Here is a 21,024-nt window from a genome sequence, read left to right as displayed (position 1 = left end):
CAAACCCATGACCTCCTAGTTCATAGGTTGATGCTCAATCACTGAGCTAAGCTGGCTGGGCAAGGAAAGGATTACTTTCACCAGGTACTCAGGAACAATCTCTGAGGAGGTGGTAATGTGAACAGACCCCTAAAGGAAGAGAAGGGAATTAATAAGGTAAAAAGCCTGGATAGTATATTCCTTCTAAAGGGAATCACATGCAAATGCTTAATTCAGGAACAAGATTGACATGGTCAAGGCATAAAAGGTACAGTACGAACTTCAGGTTCAAGAGGAAAAGTGGTATGCAGGTTAGTTGAAGCTGTGGGCCAAGTTGTTCAGGGTTCTCCATCTGAGGCAATGTGTTTTGGTTTGGTTTTATCCTATTTTCAGTGGGAAGCCATTGAAGTATTTTAAACACGGAAAGTGAAATGATCTCAATATTTTTTAATCCACCTGAGGATATGTTTTATTTATTATTGATTTTGAGAGAGAGGAAAACATGGATGTGAGAAACATCGATCTGCTGCCTCCCACACGCTCCCCGACCGGGATCAAACGTGAAAGCCAGGTATATGCTGTGTTTGGGAATTGAACCTGCAACTTTTTAGAGTACAGGATAATGCTTCAACCAACTGAGCAAGCGCCCAGTCGGGGCAATGACAAGCAGCCTTTTAATAAACAAAAATATCTTTCCTCATGAAGCTTACATGGTAAGGATTGCCTAGTGGCCAAATCCAAAGAGTTTTTTCAGTTTACAGTTTCCTTAACCTCCCTGTAGCATTTCCCACAGTGGGCCACCTTGTCCTTCTTGACTTTTTCTAACTTAGGTAACCAACACCTGCATAATCCTGGTTTCCTCCTGTCTTTCTTCCTAGTCATTCTCTTGACCTTCAATCAAACTCCTCTTCTCCTAAAATTTAGGAGACCTAAATGTTGCTTGTCTAGACAATTCTGCTTTCTTTTTCAACAACAGCAATAAAAAATGTTCAGTGCTCGCTTCAGCAGCACATATACTAAAATTGGAACAATACAGAGAAGATTAGCATGGCCCCTGCGCAAAGGATGACATGCAAATTCATGAAGCGTTCCATATTTTAAAAATAAATAAATAAATAAATAAATAAAATAATAATAAAACATGTTCATCGAACACCACTACTCATCAGCAAAGCAGAATTAATAAACTCTCCAGCCCAGCCAGTGTGGCTCAGTGGTTGGGGAGGGGGGGGGAATGGGGGGAGAAAGCAGCCAATCAATGATTCTCTCTCATCATTGATGGTTCTATCTCTCCCTCCCCCTTCCTCTCTGAAATCAATAAAAATATTTCTTTAAAAAAATAAAAATAAATTCTCTGGCTTCCATAGCTTCCATTATTAACAGCAAGCAGATTTCAAATCTGTATCAAGCCCTCTTTGGATCTCCTAGCCTTTATTCCTACTTGTTTGTTAAATATCTCCGTCAGGATGTCTTAAAAGTATTTTCTACTTGGGCAGTAAAAAGCAAGCCTATCTTCCCATTAAACCAGTCCAAGTCCTGACTTCTCTATTTTTGTTAGTGACCCTACTCTTGTAGTTAAATTTTTCTGATCAACTTTGAGCCCTCTTTATTATCCCCCACATCCAAGTTGCCTAGTCCTTTAGATTCTAGATCTGTCACATTTCTCCCTTTCTTCCAATGCTTTCCATTCCCACTCTATGTTAAGACTAAATATTGCAAAAACCTCAAACCTCATAACTCAACCCTCTATTTTCAGGCTCTCTCTTCATTACACTTTGTTTTTTGTGTGTTTTTTAAAATACATTTTTATTGATTTTTAGAGAGAGAAGAAGGGAGAGGGAGAGAGAGACAGAGAAACATCAATGTGAGAAACATTAATCAATCGATCACTGCCTCCTGCACTCCATGGTGGATGCAGCCCAAAACATGCTCAAACCAGGAACTGAGCCATCAATCCTTCTCGGCCCAGAACAACACCCAATCGAGCCACACTGGTCAGGGTTCTCCATTAAACTTTGTACATTGCTTCCAGATATCTTTTCTATTCAAAACTCTACTTGGGTTTCTCAATGTATCAAAACTTTCAATGGCCCCTTTGTCTAAAACTCAGTGTATTCTCAGATTTTTCTTTCACTTTATCCTACAATCAATTACCTTATGCAGCAGTGACTATACCAGGTCCAGTTCTTTCTAAACTCCATACTTTTGCTCAACCTGAGAGTTTGTTGTTGTTTTTTTAATTCCTCGCTTAAGGACTTGCTTTTTTTTCTTTTTAAAATTGATTTTAGAGAGAGAAGAAGGGAGAGGGAAAAAGAGAGAAACATTCATGTGAGAGTGAAACATCAATTGGTTGTCTCCCGCAACCCAAGTATGTGCCCTGATCGGAATCGAACCCGCAACCTTTTTGGTGTACAGGATGATGCCTAACTAAGGCAGGCAGTACAGAGACATTTTTATACTAGGGTTCTCTCAAAGCCATAATCAGATTCACACCTCTCCAGTCATCTCACTTCTGTTGTATTCTTGTGTTTGTCTCTGCTTTCTCTCTAAACTCACCCTCCTACTGCTGTTCTCTATGCCACATCTTTCCACTCAGCTTTATCCTCAACCCCTCCACTTAGCACTCTCTGCCTCCTTGCCTTAATTGATACCCACTCCTTATCCAGGACATTGTCTCTCATTTTGTATCTTCCTCTCCTTACATACTATAGGAGTTGGTCGGGGAAGAATCAGAATTTTTTTCTCATCCCACTGCTCTATCATTCTCTTCTTTTCCTTTTGGTCTCTATCCTTCATTTGTTCATTTGCCAAGTGACAGTAGTTATCCTTTCAACTTCACTCCTAGTATCCATCTACTATGATTCCAATATCTGTGTGGATGGCTCAAAACCCTAGCCTTATATAAATAAACTGTGCTACATCCAAACAATGGAAAATTATTCAACACTAAAAAGAAATGAGCTATCAAGCCACAAAAAGACATGGAAGAATCTTAAATGCATATTACTAAGTGAAAGTAGCCAATCTGAAAAGGCTAAATACTATATGATCCAACTAAATGACATTCAAGAAAAGAGAAACTATGGATACAGTAAAAGAGATGAGTGATTGCCAGAGGGAGGGATGAATAGGCAGAGCACAGAGGGTTTTTTGGGCAGTGAAACTATTCTGAATGATGCTATAATGCTAGATACACTTGTCACTATACATTTGTCCAAAGTTATACTTTGTGGGTATACAAAACCAAGAGTGAACCCTGATGTAAACTACGGACTTTAGGTGATAATGATGTGTCAATGTGGCTTCATCAAATGTAACTAATATAATGCTCTGGTGGGAGATAGTGATAATGGGAGAGACTGTGTTTATGTTTTAAGATAAAAACATTTAAAACTATAAAGTAAAAACCAAAAAAAGATAAGCTTGAAATAGAATTTGGAAATCTTGGAAACTGTTCAGAAAACAAGCTTTGAATTTGATCACCTCTCTACTTTCGCAAAATTGTAATTTTTCCTGTAAAACTCAAAGCAAGAGCAATAATAAATAGTTGATGAGGGAAATTTTCTCTTTATAACAATTTAGGTTCCAGCTAATAAATGAAAACAGAATGATAAAAAAATCACTATTTGCAACTTCTAATGATGTAATGGACCTAGGCACTCTTAAATATCTAGTATAACTTTTAAAAGACACAACTAAATATCTTGTATCTTCCTTTGAAGGTAGCTAACCCACCTAGAAAGTAGTTTTGAAAAAAACCACAAAATATATAAATCTGAATCTGATCAAGCTTCTAGATTCCTTCATAGGAAATACGGGAGGGGGGGCAGGAGGGGAGGGACATGATAAACACAAGTCTAGAACAAATTTAGACTGTGTGAAACCCTTCAAGGCAAAGGATCTGGTTTCTTCAACAAATATATTGCAAAGAAAAAAAAAAGAGGGGTGGCTTATAGATTAAAAATATAGCAACAAATTGCTATATTTAATATAACAAGCAAACTGCTCCCCCCAAATGTGACACAATTAGGGAAAAATTTGAGCACTGGCTAGATATTTGATAATATTAAGATGCTATTTTTAATTTTTAAGGGTGAGTATATTTTAAAAGTCTTTATCTTCTAGAGCTACATACTAAAATATTTACAGATGAAAAAATGATGTTTTATATTCCACCAAAATAATACAGTGAGGATAGAGAGTAGGAGGAGGGCATGTGATATACCGAGTTGATAACTGTTGAGAATTTGTGATAGCTATATGGGTTCATTATATTATTCTATTTGTGAACATTTAAAAAATTTTTCATAATAAAAACTGAAAAAATAAAGATATATATCTACATACACACACATACAGTGTAGATTACATTATATTCCTCAATGTAGACCACTCTGGGTCTAAGTTGGAAAACACATTAATGCTTATAATGAGTATTTGAAAATTACTTATAAAGGATATTTGAAGGAGAAAAAGATGGAACAATTAAATTTATTGAAATGAAGGTTTGAAAATGTACAATTTAAAACCAAAGTGGCCTGGCCATTGTAGGTCAGGGATTGAACGCCAACCTAGGAACCAGGAGATCACTATTTGATTCCGATCAGGGCACATGCCCGGCTTGCCAGTAGGGGGCATGCAGGAGGCAGCTGATCAATGATTCTTTCTCATCATTGGTGTTTCTCTCCCTCTTCCTTCCTCTCTGAAATCAATAAAATGTATTAAAAAAATAAAACCAAAGCAAATTATTTAAGAAAAATATTTAGGATGATAGTGGAAGAGAAATTTAAGATGACAGATGAAATTACCAAGAAGTTGTAAGAGTCAACACTAAATGATCTTGTTAAAGAGCTGCCTTCACCCAAGGCTAATACTAGTTTAGAGGGGGAAAAGGGAGTTTCCAGGATTAGTCTTTCCTTGCCTTTTTTTTTTTAAAGACATATAGTTACAAACGATTTTCTTTTCTTTTCTTTTTTATAAATCGTTATTGATTTCAGAGAGGAAGGGCGAGGGAAAGAGAGATAGAAACATCAGTGATGAGAGAATCATTGATTGGCTGCCTCCTGCACATCCCCTACCGGGGATCAAGCCCACAACGTAGGCATGTGCCTTTGACCAGAATCGAACCTGGGACCTTTCAGTCCCCAGGCTGATGCTCAAGCCACTGAGCAAAACCAGCTAGGGTTTTTTTTATGTTTGTTTGTTTTTTAAGAGTAAAAGGAAGATAGTAGGTTGACCTTTCAAGGCCTCTTAAATGCCTTTGACAGAAAATTATTTGAGTGATCTAGTTTCAATATGCCAGCAGGTGGCGCATTCCATTTTTTTTTCAAGCTAAGAAAAACTTGAGAACCAGTATAAATACAAAGAAATAAAGAAATACTGCCTTTCATTCTTTGTATTTTGCTTGTTTCAGGGAAAATAATAAGAATATAAGGAAAATAATCTTTGTTTTGGTAATTCTTTTCTACTTTACTGAGAGCTTGAATTTTGTATTAAATTGCTAAATAATTGCTGATTTCATTTTTTTCTATAGTAAAATATACCTAATTGAAATACCAAGCTTTCTAATCTTCACATTGTAGGATATCTTAAGATGCCACAGGTCATTAAGGCAGATTGATTGCCTTGATTGAATCCCTGCTATCTCACTTACTAGTTTGTTTTTGTTTCTTGTTTTTTACCTTGGACAAGTTACTTAAGCTCTCTGTGTCTTAGTTTTCTCTTATGCACAATGGATATTCTAAGGTTATTGTAACGATGAAATGAATTAATAGGTTTAAACCATGTAGATAGAAGTAGATACCTTGAAATAATGAAAGTTGGATATGTGTTTACATGTGTGGCTAATTCTTCTTATATGCACCTTCATAACCTGAGAAAATATCCTGTGAAGTTGGTAATATGGGATTCTTTTTGCTTTTCAAGAAGAAATATTGTAAATGTGATTGCTAATGACTGTATCCCACTGGAATATTTAAAGTAAGGCAACATGCTTGCCATTTCCTTGGAATTGTTTACTATTTGGATTTTTAAATTCTTTATTTAATTGCAGGTTTAGAAGCTATTAACCTAAGTTGAGCCCTTAAATTATATAAGTGCATGAAACATCTATAAAATCACTAATTTGTAGATATCTATAGTCTCTCTTTTGGATTTCGTTATGATTTTTAAAAATACACATTTATACTCTCATTTAGTCATTAGGTCTTTTCCTAGGCAACAAAAGTCGAAAGCACAGCTATTAAACAAACAGAAGCCCCTAAATTTTTGAATTATGAAAATGGGGTCCTCATATAAAAGAAATTAAGGAATCACTACTTTAGTGGCTCTAAACATAAGAAAATTCTTGTAACTTTACATTAAATATATTGTCAATCTTCATCTCTTAATCAAAATTGTAGAGAGCATTCTCTCCTGGATTTCCCTTAACCTGAAAACCAAAGCTCCATCTTTGGGCGGCGGGGGCGCGCCTGTCCGGAGATAAACTACAACTCCCAGAATCACTGGGCGGTTGCTCCTGGGAGTTGTAGTACATTCTACCTTCCCGTCGTATCACAACCCTCGTCCTGGGTTTCCGCTCGGGATAAGTACGCCGTGTGGTCGCCTCAGGGGAATTTTTCTCGCCTTGTAATTTTTTTTAATCTTTCTTGCTTTCATGTTTCTCTTCTGTTTCCTCTTTCATCTCATTGTTTTAACGAAAGCCCAAATCACTATGGAAAAGTGTCCACATGAAGGTGAAGACGGGAATCAATGATTAACCCGGAAGCAGTGACCCAGGAAATGAAAGTGATTCCGTGCCTTTCCGGCTGAAATGTACCGGATTAGAGAAGGTTCCGACCTCAGTAAGAAACACTGATGTCTTTTTTTATTTTAAGTACTCGCAATCCCTTTCTCTTTCATGATCTTAAAAAGGTATTTTTTTTTCTTTCTCCAGTTTATTTTCCATGTTCCCTTCTTATGGGATCACTCCATATACCGGGTTTCACAGTACGGCTGACACGTGCTGCCCGCGCCGGGATTTTTGTCGCGCCTGACGCGCGGACCCTGAGAGTTGTTGGAGGGGACCAGGGATTCTGTTAGCGGTGGTCGCGGCGGAGAAAGCTTGCTGTTCTCAGGTATAACCCCAGCCTAGAGAGTAACCGTCTTGGTTTGTTGCCTCCTTAACACCGAGGTTCATGACCTTGAGAATTATTCTACTCTTCCTAAGATGGAAATTTTAGCCACAAGTGTTACAACAAATATTTACCACCCTTTTATTCTGTCCGTTTTCAAATGGACACATCTCTGACGTGTTTGGGACGAGATGTAAAGACGCACATAACTTTGGGACGTAACTTTCGTGGTTACTGGGCACAGATGTATTCGTCCACAGTTCCTTTTTGAATGTGATTCCGTCTGTTAAAGTTCATTAGTAGAACCCTGCAAATTTTTAATATTTTGTTTTCTGGGTGATAATGATGTATAAATTAGTAGACTTATAATGAACAATAGAGCTAATAGATGAATGCACCTCCTAGCAGTAGGAACACCAGAGACAATAAAGGTTGATTTTGGTACATTTTGACCTTTATTTCAACTTTGAACCACAGGATTTTTAGGGGCAAAGTGTTCTTCTTGGAACCCTTTCATACTCAGTAAAACGATTGTGTACGTTTGTTAGCTCTTAATTATCTCTGCTAGAGGGGAGGAGAACAGATAATTATTGTACACAGCCAATTTCACCTAGCTTGTAATTTTTTTCCTTTTTAACTTGTAATTTTCTGAAGTAACTTTTCTTGATTGTAAAAGTAATACATACTATAAGTATAGGAGACTTGGAAAACACTAAAAAGTAGAAAAAATATAAAGCAAGCAAAAGGTATCAGTAATCCCACAACTAGAAACCATCTTAACATTTTGATATATTTATATTTTAGTTTTCTTTTTTCAAAATATTCTGTACCTTTTTTACATGTATACCATGTATTGTAGGTAAAATTAGAAAATGTAATTGAGATTATACTGTTTTGTATAGTTGATCCTTGAACAATATAGGGGTTATGGGCAACAACCCCCCAGTCAAAAATCTATATATATAAAAGGCTAATGTGCAAAGTGTCCCCTTGGAATTCGACTGGGAGAATGGGAGTTCGATTGCTCGCTATGACGTATACTGATCACCAGGGGGCGGCGTGGAACATGGCAGGAGACCAGCTGCAGCAGCCGGGCACTGAGGGAGCGAGAGAAGGAGGAGGTGGGGAGGCGGAGAACCTGATCAGCCCCGATCGCCAGCCAGGCCTAGGTACCCTACCTGTGCATGAATTTCGTGCACTGGGCCTCTAGTTCATGTATAACTTTTGACTTCCCCAAAACTTAATTACAGTCATCCCTGAGTACACATGTTGTAGGACCCCCACAGATACCAAAATCCCAGTTGCTAAATCCTTTATATAAAGTGGTATAGACCAATGCATACAATTGGCTCTCTGGCCCCACGGATTCCCAACAATGGTTGGTTGAATCTGCAAATGGAAAACCGGATACAGAGGGCCGATTATATATTTATTGAAAAAAATCAGGATGTTGTGGACCCATTGTAATTCATACCCATTTTGTTCAAGGGTCAACTGTAATTATTACCATTGTCCCTTTTTACCAGAGCTACTTTCTTAGTCTGTTAATATTTGAAGCTTTCTTCCTTTAGGATTTCAGCTGAAGGGATCATCCTTTTAAAAAATGTTTTTATTGATTTTTAGAGAAAGAGAAGGGGAGAGGGAGAGAGGGAGAGAGGGAGAGAGGGAGAGAGGGAGAGAGAGAGAGAGAGAGAGAGAGAGAGAGAGAGAAAGAAAGAAGAAAGAAACATTAATTGGTTGCCTCCCATATGCACCCCAACCTGGGACCACACCTGCAAACTGGACATGTGCCCTAATCAGGCATCAAAACGGTGGTCTTTTGGTACACAGGACAACATTTAATCAACTGAGCCACACTGATCTGGGCAGAGAAGCATCTTTGAAGAGTGATTGTAGACTTGAAAGTGAAAGCACTGAGTTCTCAATAGGAAACTTGCATTCTAGAATCAGCTCTGTCTCTGGCTGAGTAAATAATCATGATTAAATTACTTCACTTCTTGGACATCTGGATATAAGAAAATAGTTGTTATTTACATCAAACTTCAGAAATCCAAAAATATGTGAACCATCTAAAGTTTGAATGATTATTTTATACCTTTCATCAAGTGCTTGTTCACGCACTTAATTCTGTATTCTGAATACTTTCTATAAAAATAGCTGACTGATTTAACACATTCTATTGATATATTTATTGGTTACACTCTTACTTTTGCCTTAATTATATATATGTTGAGTGGATAGAAAAAAGTGCTTTGTGCTTTCTTCGTTTATTTTAATACATTCTTTTCAGAGGTTTGAGGAATTTTTTTATTTTTATGAGTTATGGAATTTGAGAACCACATATGGAGCTGGCTCAGGGAGTGAACTGAACAAGATTTCTTCAGGTTCCTTCCAGCTATATTATATCTGCAGAGTTGATTTTTTTTTTCCAGATGGTGTTTATTTGTTTTATTTCAGATGCTGAGATGAACCGTCACCTCTGTGTTTGGCTCTTTAGACATCCATCTCTTCATGGTCATCACCAGTGCCACATCCACCCCCTTTTTCATCAATTTACACAGATACATCTTGATACAAGGCTGGGGGTTTTTAGACAAAACAGGAATCACCTTCTCTATAGTCTGTTAAATAAGAATTGCTCTAAGAGATTCTGTCATCAAAACACCAAGATGCTCTGGAAGCATAAAGCATTACAGAAATATATGGAGGACCTGAATAAGGAGTACCAAACACTTAATCAGTGTTTGCAGCATATCTCTGTAAATCAAGGGGACCAAAGGTCCTTGAATCAAAGACATGCTGAGTTGGCACCACTTACAGCCATTTACCAGGAAATTCAGGAGGCCGAAAAAGCAATTGAAGAATTAGAATCAATGTGTAAAAGTAAGTAAAAGATATGTGCGTGTATAAGTACAGGATTGATTTTCTAAGTTAAAGGAACTTAAGTCTTTTAAAAAAAATATATTTTTAATTAATTTCAGAGAGGAAGGGAGAGGGAGAGAGAAGTAGAAACATCAATGATGAATCACTGATTGGCTGCATCCTACATACTCCACACTGGGGATTGAGCCCACAACCTGGGCATGTGCCCTATCCGGGAATCGAACTGTGACCTCCTGGTTCATAGGTCGACAGTCAACCACTGAGCCACACTGGCTTTATTTTTGAAAGTATTATAGCTGTCCCCCCTTTTTTTTTTCTCCATTGACCCCTTCCACCTCACTCCTGCTCCCAAAACACAGTCTTTGAAAAGCCTACAGGTAATCAGCTCTACACTTGGAAAGGATAGGCCTTTGTACTCTGGATGTTTGAAGCATTTCAGCTACTAAAGATCAACTGCTAAGAGACTAAGCTCCTTGTGGTGCTTGCCAGGAAGTTTTTAGGGTCTGGGAGACTTATTTAGAAGCTTTAATTTATTGAACAGACCTTTACTGAGCACTGCCCTACAGTGCTACATACCAAGGATACAAAAGTATAGTTCCTACCCCCACCAACGGGTTTATTTGGTCTAGGTATTATTTCATCACCCTTTAGCCATTTCATCCCAATCACCCCCTTCTCTACTAGCCATAGGCAATCTCTAATCTACTTTCTGTTTCTTTAGATTTACTTATTTCAGGCATTTTTTATAAAAAGAATCCTATAGTATGTGTCCTTTGTGACTGGCTTTTTTCACTTAGCATAGTATTCTAAAGGTTTATGTATGTTGTAGCCTGTATCCATACTTCATTTTTTAATTGCTGAATTATGTTTCATGGTATGATTATACCACATTTCATTTATCCATTCATCAGTTGATGGATATTGAGTTATTGAGTGGTTTTCACTTTTTTATTATTATGAACAATGCTGCTAGGAACATTGAGTACAAGTTTTTGTGTGGACGTAGATTGCTGAGTGTCTCATAACTATGTTTAACCTTTTAAGGAACTGACAGACTGTTTTCCAGGTGGCTGCACCATTTTCATTCCATCCCCAGTGTCTGAGGGTTCTAATTTCTCCACATCCTTGCCAATCCTTGTTATCTGCCTCTTTGATTCTAGTGATCCTAGTGAGTGTGAAGTGATATCTCCTTGTGATTTTGCTTTAACTTCTTCTTTTAAAATTAAAAAATATCTTTTTAAAATATGTTGTTTATTTTACAGAGAGAGAGGAGGAAAAGGGAGAGAGAAAAAACATATTGTGAGAGAGAAACCTCTTGCATGTACCCTCCTGGGGACCAAGCCCAAAACCCTGGCATGTGCACTGACGCAATCAAACCCGGGACCTTTTAAGGTGCATAGGATGATGCTCAACCAACAGCCACACTGGCTAGAGCTCATTTGACTTTCCCTGATTGATGATGTTGAGCGTTTTTTGTTTTTTTTTTGTGCCTATTTGTCATGTCATCTTTGGATAAATGACTGTACAGATCCATTGTCTATTGAGTTATTTGTCTTTTTGTTACTGATTTGTAAGCTTTTATGTTATAGACACAAGTTCTTTTTATTTTTTATTTTAATTATTGATTTGAGAGAGAGTGAGAAAGGGAGAGAGTGAGACATTGGTTTGTTGTTCCATATATTTATGCATTCATTGATTGATTCTTTTGTGTCCTGACCAGGGATTGAACTCCTAACCTTGGGTATCAGGGTGATACTCTAACCAACTTGAGCTGTCTGGCCAGGGCCAGACAGAAGTTCTTTATCAGATAATTGATTTGCAGAAATTTTTCTCCCATTCTGTGGGTTGTTCTTTGAAGCACCACACTTTTAAATTTTGATGATGTCCATTTATCTTTTTATTCTCTTGTTGCTTGTAATTTTGGTGTCATATTATCTAAGAAACTATGGTATAATCTAAGGTCACAAAGTAGTATATCTTTGTTTTCTTCCAAGAGTTTTATATTTTTAGCTCTTATATTTAGGTCTTTGATCTACCTGAGTTAATTTTGTATATGATGTGAGAACTATTTATTTTTAATTTTAGTATTTTTTAAGTATTTATTAATATTGCTATTGTCTTAGTATTTTTTCTCTTAGGAAAATTTTTCACAATATGGAGAAATTGAAAGAAAAGTAATGTTTCTAAACTCTCTTCTAGGCTTATAGTTCTGCTATTCTATAATAATAGTAATACTGGCTACATTTACTCTACAAAAATGGAAGCTTTAGCCATGCTAGATTACTCAGAGTGTGCTGGGTAATAGTTGCCACCTTTCGACAAGAAATGGCTACCCCAGTTTAGTCCAAAACATCGTATTTGGGTTTATATTTAATTAGCCAGTCCCTGTTTGATTAATCACTGTTTTCTATAATTACTTATAGGCATTCAAATCATAAGCTGTTGGGGCAAGATCATGCTTCTTTTCGAAACACGGGAATTTTTGGACATACTTTACAAATACTTGTCTATTGATAGTCTCTTAACTATTCTAACTGTTCTTTTGTATAATTTCTTGCCTTCACAACTGAAATAAAACTTAGTAGGCAGAGATTAGGTAGCTATTTAAGAGTTTTCCTGTAAGTATTTAAAACTTTTACCATCATTACTGTTGTTGGTTTGTAGGTCTAAATAAACAAGATGAAAAGCAGTTACAAGAACTTGCATTGGAAGAGAGGCAAACCATTGCTCAAAAAATTAACATGTTATACAGTGAGGTATGTTTTAGAAGGTAAACTAATGTCAATAGTGTTAATATACGCTAGATTATGCACTGGTGCTCAAAGTACTTTCCAAACACCAGTTATTAAATCTTCTCGTACAATAAGGGTTTGGATTGGGTTTAGTTATGTAATTTGCTAAAGAATGAGATTGAAGGAATTGTGATAGATATCAAAGAATAAAAACTCCCCTACCCCCCAGCAGCAATATTCTAAAGTTGAATCTGTTAACTTGCCAGGCAAGGGAACACATGTTGATAAAGAAATTTAGTTCACCAAGAGGAAGCATCAGGGGTTTTTAAGTCTTAGAAAGGAGGAATGGTTCATGGTGATTGTGTTAATTAAGGATTGAAAATTTGCATTCTGGATAAAATGGAATGAATCCAAAGATCTAGAGACAGTTGATTAACACAAGTCTTTAGCTCCTTACAGCTCAATGGATGATTTGTCTAAAATCACAGAACTGTATACCATGTTCCCTTCTGTCATATTTGCCATCTCCTGCCTTCAGTCTTCCCTATTCTGGGAATCCAGTAGAGGAGCTTTGTGAGGTGCTGAAGGGAATTAGTTGGAGGTATTTAACCAGCTAATCAAAGTAAGATGTCTGACTCTAATATTCTCTCCCATAGACTAGATCATTTTTAGCAGAGATGGAGTATTTTAAAAATTGACAGTAGGGAGTATCATGACCCATAGGTACTTTTAGTTTGGTTTGAAAGACCTTTTAGTAATAATAAAAAATAAAATTACTTCCTTTTTCTTCCTAAGAGGAAAGTTGGTTACTTTCTTTATTAGGATGCTCCTTTTTTTAAAAAAATCACAGCTAAGAAACTATTTGAACCTTGTCCTGGGAGTCTTCAACATCCTCTTTAAACAAAGCAACTCTACTGAGAAGGCAGGGCACAGTCTAGTGCAGTGATGGCGAACCTTTTGAGCTCGGCATGTCAGCATTTTGAAAAACCCTAACTTAACTCTGGTGCCGTGTCACATATAGAAATTTTTTGATATTTGCAACCATAGTAAAATAAAGACTTATACTTTTGATATTTATTTTATATATTTAAATGCCATTTAACAAAGAAAAATCAACCAAAAAAATGAGTTCGCGTGTCACCTCTGACAAGCGTGTCATAGGTTCGCCATCACTGGCCTGGTGCTTGCTGTCATTTATGGCAGGAGAGAATGTGCAGTCATGTGAGAAATGAAGACTTCCAAAGCTTTACTTTATTCATTAGATGAAAGAAGTTATTGTTTAGAACTAGTAGGCAGAATCTGAAGAAAATTGAATGGAACACTAGACTTTGATCTAAACTTCTGCATTTTAGAAAATTAAGATAGTCTGGTAGCATCGTAGAGAACGTCCTGACAAGTAACTTCATTGTTAAAATAGTTGATCACTTGCTTTACGTTTAATTAGGTCTACTTATTAAAGCATTTTAGGAGTAGACTTCATTGGGATGCTATATGACTTTAATTACTGATTTTTTTAATATATATTTTGGGTCTTTTATCTAAGTTCAAGTAGAGACAGTGTATATATTATATGTGTATATAGAACATATATATACTAGTGCTTATAATTTTTCCCTTTTTTTAGCTTTTCCAGAGTTTAGTGCCAAAGGAAAAATATGACGAAAATGATGTTATTTTAGAGGTGACATCTGGAAGAACTACTGGAGGTCTGTAAAATAATTTTATTGTAAAGAACATAAGAAATATCTAAATTTTACTTTGATTTGACACACTATAACTTTAAAAGTTTCACTTTTGAAGTAGTTACTCATTTCTTAAGGGACCTATAATTAAGAAGGGTTCTCTTAAATTTGTGCCAACTTAACATTTTTTGTGTTTTCTTTTAGGTGATATCTGCCAACAATTTACCCGGGAAATATTTGACATGTACCAGAATTATTCAGGCTATAAACACTGGAAATTTGAACTTCTGAATTATACACCTGCTGATTATGGTAGGTGTAGTTGAGGATTCTGTCCACTGATGATACTGAAAAATATTTTTCCCCTGAGCTTCATTAGACCCATGTTGTCCTGTTTTTTTAAACATTTGATCTGTATGTGCTAAATACTGTGACATAGACTCATCAATCCCAGTGGCTTACCATAGTAGAGTTTTTAACTGGGAGAAGGGAGTGGGAGGGAGGGAGATATCCTCTCAGAAAGGAATATCTAAGTAAGAGAACATTTCCTAATGGAGGATAGGCATGAACCTTGCCTGGAAAAGCATTGCTTTGTTGTTCAAAGCAAAGGTATGTTAAGGCTTTTACTCTAAAGAACTTTATGACTTATGTGATGTATAATTGGAAGGTTTTCCAGTTAGACTAAGTGGCTAATGATATGTTAGATTTTTATGGGAATGCAGGAGAAGTTAGTCACTAGTCTTTAATTTCAAAAAGTTTCCATCTACTTGGACTGATAAAAACTTAAGCAACACAAACAATAACAAACAATGCAAGCCTTTGATCGTGCAAGTATGTTAAGTATGTTAAATCAGAACATCTGATAGTAAGTTTTTCCCATTCTTTTAATCCACCTGGAAGTAGTTATCTGCTTGGTTACACAGTGGTACACTGTAATAGATAGAGGGGGTCATGAATAATAAACCACAAACTATCAAAGTAGAGAAAGAGGATTAATGTAAGTTAAACAATCTAGGGAAATGAAAATTGTGCTTGGTACAGATTTTAAATACAGCCAGTGAGAGCAGAGGGAAGGAACAACCTGAGCAGCAGCATGGTGGTGGGAAAGATACTGGTGTGTGTGTAGGACAGTGAGGAAGCCAACTTCCCCAGGGCACATTTGTGACGAGAAGTAATAGGAAATAGGCTTGAGTGGATAGAGTTTGAACATCCTTGAAAGCTGAACAGACCTTGACAGGGAATTTTATTAATAAAAATGTGACTTGATAAATAAACTTTTAAAATACATTTTTATTGATTTTAGAGAGGGAGAGGGAGAGACAAAAACATCAATGATGAGAGAGAATCATAGGTCAGCTGCCTCCTGCATGCGCCCCACACTGGGGATTGAGCCCGCAACCAAGACATGTGCCCTTAATGGGAATCGAACTGTGACCACCTAGTTCAGTGATGGCGAACCTATGACACGCGTGTCAGAGGTGACACGCGAACTCATTTTTTTGGTTGATTGTTCTTTGTTAAATGGCATTTAAATATATAAAATAAATATCAAAAATATAAATCTTTGTTTTACTATGGTTGCAAATATCAAAAAATTTCTATATGTGACACGGCACCAGAGTTAAGTTAGGGTTTTTCAAAATGCTGACACGCCGAACTCAAAAGGTTCGCCATCACTGACCTAGTTCATAGATAGATGCTCAACCACTGAGCCATGCCAGCCAGGCAATAAATATACATTTTAAGAAGATTATTTTGACACAATCTAAAGAATGGATTGAACAGGTTAGATTTAAGGCAAAGAGGTTATTAGAGTAATCCAGATATGACTGTGGAGTAGGGAGATGTGAGATACCTTCAAAGAAAGAATGGGCAAAATTTGGTGACTGGCTGACCACAAGAGGTGCTATTCCTTGCCTAATATGTCCTATGTGCAGTGTAGGTTGTTTGATCCTTACAATCCTGTGAGATTGGTATTATCAGTCCCATTTTACAGATGAGGATGTAGACTCAGAGTAAGTAACTAATCCAAGATCACACAATAAGTAATGGTATTCCGAAGATTAACTTTAAGCTTGTCTGATCCAAAGCCACGCTACATACCATTAGTCTATTCTGGCACAAAGGCGATGAGCCACGGGATTCTAACATTTGTAGCTAGCAGGATTGCAATATTCATTCATGCCATTGAATGGAGTTACAAAGCAGATCCAGCCCATTTGGTAAGAATAATGATAAGTGGTTTTTCAATTATTAAGTTTGTAGTTATACTGAGCGTTCATTTAAAAATATCCAGTAAATTGTAAAGTTTTATAACCAGAGCTTTGGTGAGAGAACAGAATTGAAGAAAGATGTTTGATAGCTGTCAGCACAGAGGTAATGTCTGATACTGAGAAATAGGTGAGGGAGAGTCTATAGAGAGGGACCATCCAGGGCACTAAACCTTGGAGAATGTCCACAGTTAGAAATATACACTAGTTCACAAAAGAAAAAGAGGAGTCAGATAAGCAGAAAAAAGATGAGGATGTATAATATGGAAGCAAGAGAGGAGAGAGTTTCTAGGAGAATCTAATCAGAAACAGCAGCATTATAAAAAAGAATAATGGAAAATGTCATCAGTGACCTCTGAGATATATATTTTGAATCCAATTTTCAGGAATTAGAGGGAGATAACTGAACAATAGGAAGAGATCGGTATCTCTTTCAGGTAGGTAGAGCAGCCTAAACAATGGTTGGGAAGCCTCTCTTTTAGATACACTGACTCACTGGCAAAATAAAGATATTTTTTAAAGTAAGACAATGTTTTTCAAAAAGCAGACATTTTAAATATTTTACTCATATACCTTTAAAATTAAAGTCTAGGAATAAACCTACATTGAAATTATAATTTTTAAAAATTGATTTATTTATTGTAATTAGGAGAAGAAAACGATGTGGTTAGAAAAAGACTAAAATAGCCCTAGCCGATTTGGCTCAGAGAATAGAGCATCGGCCCTCGGACTGAAGGGTCCTGGGTTCGATTCCCAGTCAAGGGCATGTACTTGGTACCTCAGTTGCAGGCTCAATCCCTGGCCCCAGTCAGGGGCACGTGCAAATGGCAACCAATCGATGTTTCTTTCTCTGTCTCTCCCCCACACATACACACCACTTCTACTCTCTAAAAATCAATGGAAAAAAGGAGAAAAAAACCAATGGAAAAATATCCTCGGGTGAGGATTAAGAAAAAAGAAGAAAAAGACTAAAATAGAGAAAGGGGAAAGCACCTATCTTTAAAATATGCATATTAAATTCAATGTGTCCCCCCCAAAAATGTATATACACTTTAACAGCTAATCGCTCAATTTTTTTTTTAAATATGTTTTATTGATTTTTTACAGAAAAGAAGGGAGAGGGATAGAGAGCCAGAAACATTGATGAGAGAGATCAATCAGCTGCCTCCTGCATGCCCCCCCAGTGGGGATGTGCCCGCAACCAAGGGACATGCCCTTGACCGGAATCAAACCTGGGACCCCTGAGTCCGCAGGCCGACGCTCTATCCACTGAGCCAAACCGGTTCGGCTGATAGCTCAATTTTAAAAATATATATATTTTTATTGATTTCAAAGAGAGAGATGGAGATAGAAACATCAATGATGAGAATCATTGATAGGTTGCCTCCTGCACGCTCCACAGTGGTGATCAAACCCACAACCCAGGCATGTGCCCTGACCAGAAATGGAACCGTGACCTCCTTCACGCCTAACCACTGAGCCACACCAACTGGGTTGATAGCTCAATTTTGAAAATGAAATGTATTTCAATAAATGCTGCCTTTATATTCAAAGTTTGTATATATTTGGGGGAGGGACCACATATGTATATATATATAAATTTAATGTTTAATTAACATAGAGGGGAATTCCACAGATATACACAGCACTAGAAGCTGTGTGAAAAGAAACACTTCCATGCAAAATTTTATATATCAAATGACTTAAAGTCTTGCAGGTTTTGTTTTGAGAGCGAGTGAGAGAGAAACATTCATTGATTTGTTATTTCTCTTATTTATGCATTCATTGGTTGATTCTTATATGTGCCCTGACCGGGAATTGAACCAGCGACCTTTAGGTGCATGGGACAATGCTCAACCAACTGAGCTACACTGGCCAGGGCTCGAGTCTTTTTTAATGGTCAGTAAGTATGCCTGCCCATTGCTCTAAAAGGAGACACTGTATCTTCCAAGAATGTGAACAGTTTGTCCTTTGCTCTAGACCAGTGATGGCGAACCTTTTGAGCTCGGCGTGTCAGCATTTTGAAAAACCCTAACTTAACTCTGGTGCCGTGTCACATATAGAAATTTTTTGATATTTGCAACCATAGTAAAACAAAGATTTATATTTTTGATATTAATTTTATATATTTAAATGCCATTTAACAAAGAAAAATCAACCAAAAAAATGAGTTCGCGTGTCACCTCTGACATGTATGTCATAGGTTCGCCATCACTGCTCTAGAGGTAGACATTATCTCCAAAGCTGTTCACTATACAAACACCCTCAAAAAGATTTTCTGGAACAAAAGGGCAGGCAGGTCGAACAGAAGAAACTGATAGAGAATTGTCTCCCAACATTAGTATGAACTCATGAGTTATTTCCTATCTCTGACCACTGAAAAGGCCTAGAAACAATGACCAGCCCAGTAAACATCCCTAGCACTCAATTGTGGTCTTAAAATATTCTTTCTCTTTGAAAGGAGAAATAGCTGGTTCCAGTGTGGGGCAGATGTTCAAAATAATCCTGGAATATCTTGTTATATCGTTACTAGAGGCCTGGTGCATGAAATTCATGCACCGGGATGGGGGGAGGGTGGGGAGGATCCCATACCCCAGCCCTCTCGCAATTTGGGACCCTTCGGAGGATGTCCATCCCTGCGGATCGGACCTAAACTGGCAGTCGGACATCCCTCTTGCAGTCCGGGACTGCTGGCTCCTAACTGCTCGCCTGCCTGCCTGCCTCTAACCACTCTGCCTGCCTGTCTGATCACCCCTAACTGCTCACCTATCTGCCTGGTCACCCCTAACTGCCTCTGCCTGCCTGCCTGATCACCCCTAACTTTTCGGCCTGCCTGCTTGATGCCCCTAACCACTCTGCCTGCCTACCTGATGCCCCTAACCACCTCTGCCTCAGCCTCCGCTGTTGCGGCTTCGTCCAAAAGGACGTCTGGAAGGTCGTTCGGCTGTCTGGTCTAATTAGCATATTATGCTTTTATTATTATAGATGCAGCCAATCAATGATTGTCTCTCATCATTGATGTTTCAATCTCTCCCTCTTCCTCTCTGAAATCAATAAAAAAATATAAAAAAGAGCCATGTCAAAAGAACTCAGAAGTTAACTTGAAGAGGCTCCCACTGGCCAAAGATGGGGCAAGTGGAATTTTAATCAATAATTGTCATTGATTTAAACATGCTGACTGCGTTCAAATCCTTGAGTTCACAGTGATATATAAAAAAATAATTACCTAATTCATTATATTGTTAAAAGAAAGATATTGGGCCTTGCCCATATTGCTTAGTGGTTAGAATGGCAGCCTCCACACCAAAGGGTCTCAGGTTCAAGGGCACATACCTGGGTTTCAGGTTGGATCCCCGGCAACTAATTGATGTGTCTCTCACATCGATGTTTCTTTCCCTCCCTTCTACTCTTTATAAAGCAATGGAACAGAAAGGTATATTAGTAAAACATAAAGGAATAGAATCAAGCATTAACCCTGCCTTTCCTATATAACTGTATCAGTGGGTAATCAAGTACTAGGCAAGGGGAATATCTCTTTATAAATTCACTTTAATTAAAAGTGAAAAAGAGCCCAGCTGCCGTGGCTCAGTAGTTGAGCATCAGCCTATGAACCAGGAAGTTCGATTCCTGGTCAGGGCATATGCCCGGCTTGCTGGCTCAATCCCCAATGGGTGCATGCAGGAGATGGCCGATCAGTGGTTCTCTCTCATCATTGATGTTTCTCTCTCCATCTTCTTTCCTCTGAAATCAATACAAATATATATATATATATATATATATATATATATATATATATATATAATCTTTTTTAAAGTGAAAAAGAAATGATAGACTATAACCATTTTACAATTAAGCATCAAAGGCTGGCAGGACCAGAAAAAGAGAGAACCAGACAATACGTGCTTCCTGTTGTCTCTGTTGTCTTACTAAGGAGCTCAAGCTCCTGTCTGATCTAGTCTCTGGATCTAGCTGCACAGTTGCAGACAATACAGAGGGCAACAGCACAGGTTGAATTTCCCCAAGAGTAAGCAATCAGCCCTAACTGGTTTGGCTCAGTGGATAGAGTGTTGGTCGGCCTGGGGACTGAAAGGTCCCAGGTTCGATTCCAGTCAAGGGCATGTGCCTCGGTTGCAGGCACATCCCCAGTAAGAAGTGTGCAAGAGGCAGCTGATAGATGTTTCTAACTCTCTATCCCTCTTCCTTCCTCTCTGTTAAAAAATCAATAAAATAAAATAAATATTTTTTGAAGAGTATGCAATCAGCAAAAGCAGACTGTAAGAAATTCTACAGGTCATAGCCCAGATTCCTCAACAGATAATTTGTAGAAAACAAAAGAGATGGATGATGAAATTAAGAGATTTAAAAG

At 37.5% G+C, this 21,024-nt stretch overlaps 1 protein-coding gene across 1 annotated transcript in view; it reads left to right on the top strand.

Annotated features, from left to right (window-relative positions):
- The first annotated feature begins 6,775 nt into the window (after nucleotides 1-6,775).
- Nucleotides 6,776-21,024, top strand: part of MTRF1 (mitochondrial translation release factor 1) — a 53,503-nt gene continuing 39,254 nt past the window's right edge. The window contains exons 1-5 of the mRNA XM_081083844.1: nucleotides 6,776-7,094; nucleotides 9,549-9,974; nucleotides 12,639-12,730; nucleotides 14,331-14,412; nucleotides 14,593-14,700. Coding sequence (XP_080939970.1) covers nucleotides 9,557-9,974; nucleotides 12,639-12,730; nucleotides 14,331-14,412; nucleotides 14,593-14,700 — 700 coding nt within the window. The 5' untranslated portion in view covers nucleotides 6,776-7,094; nucleotides 9,549-9,556. The remainder of the gene's footprint in view (nucleotides 7,095-9,548; nucleotides 9,975-12,638; nucleotides 12,731-14,330; nucleotides 14,413-14,592; nucleotides 14,701-21,024) is intronic.

Source organism: Myotis nattereri (genome assembly GCF_964212035.1).
Source record: "Myotis nattereri genome assembly, chromosome: 2".
In the NCBI taxonomy this organism is placed as follows: domain Eukaryota; kingdom Metazoa; phylum Chordata; class Mammalia; order Chiroptera; family Vespertilionidae; genus Myotis; species Myotis nattereri.
The sequence above is the reverse complement of the archived record's forward strand: the minus strand, read 5'-3'. Positions and strand labels throughout refer to the sequence as shown.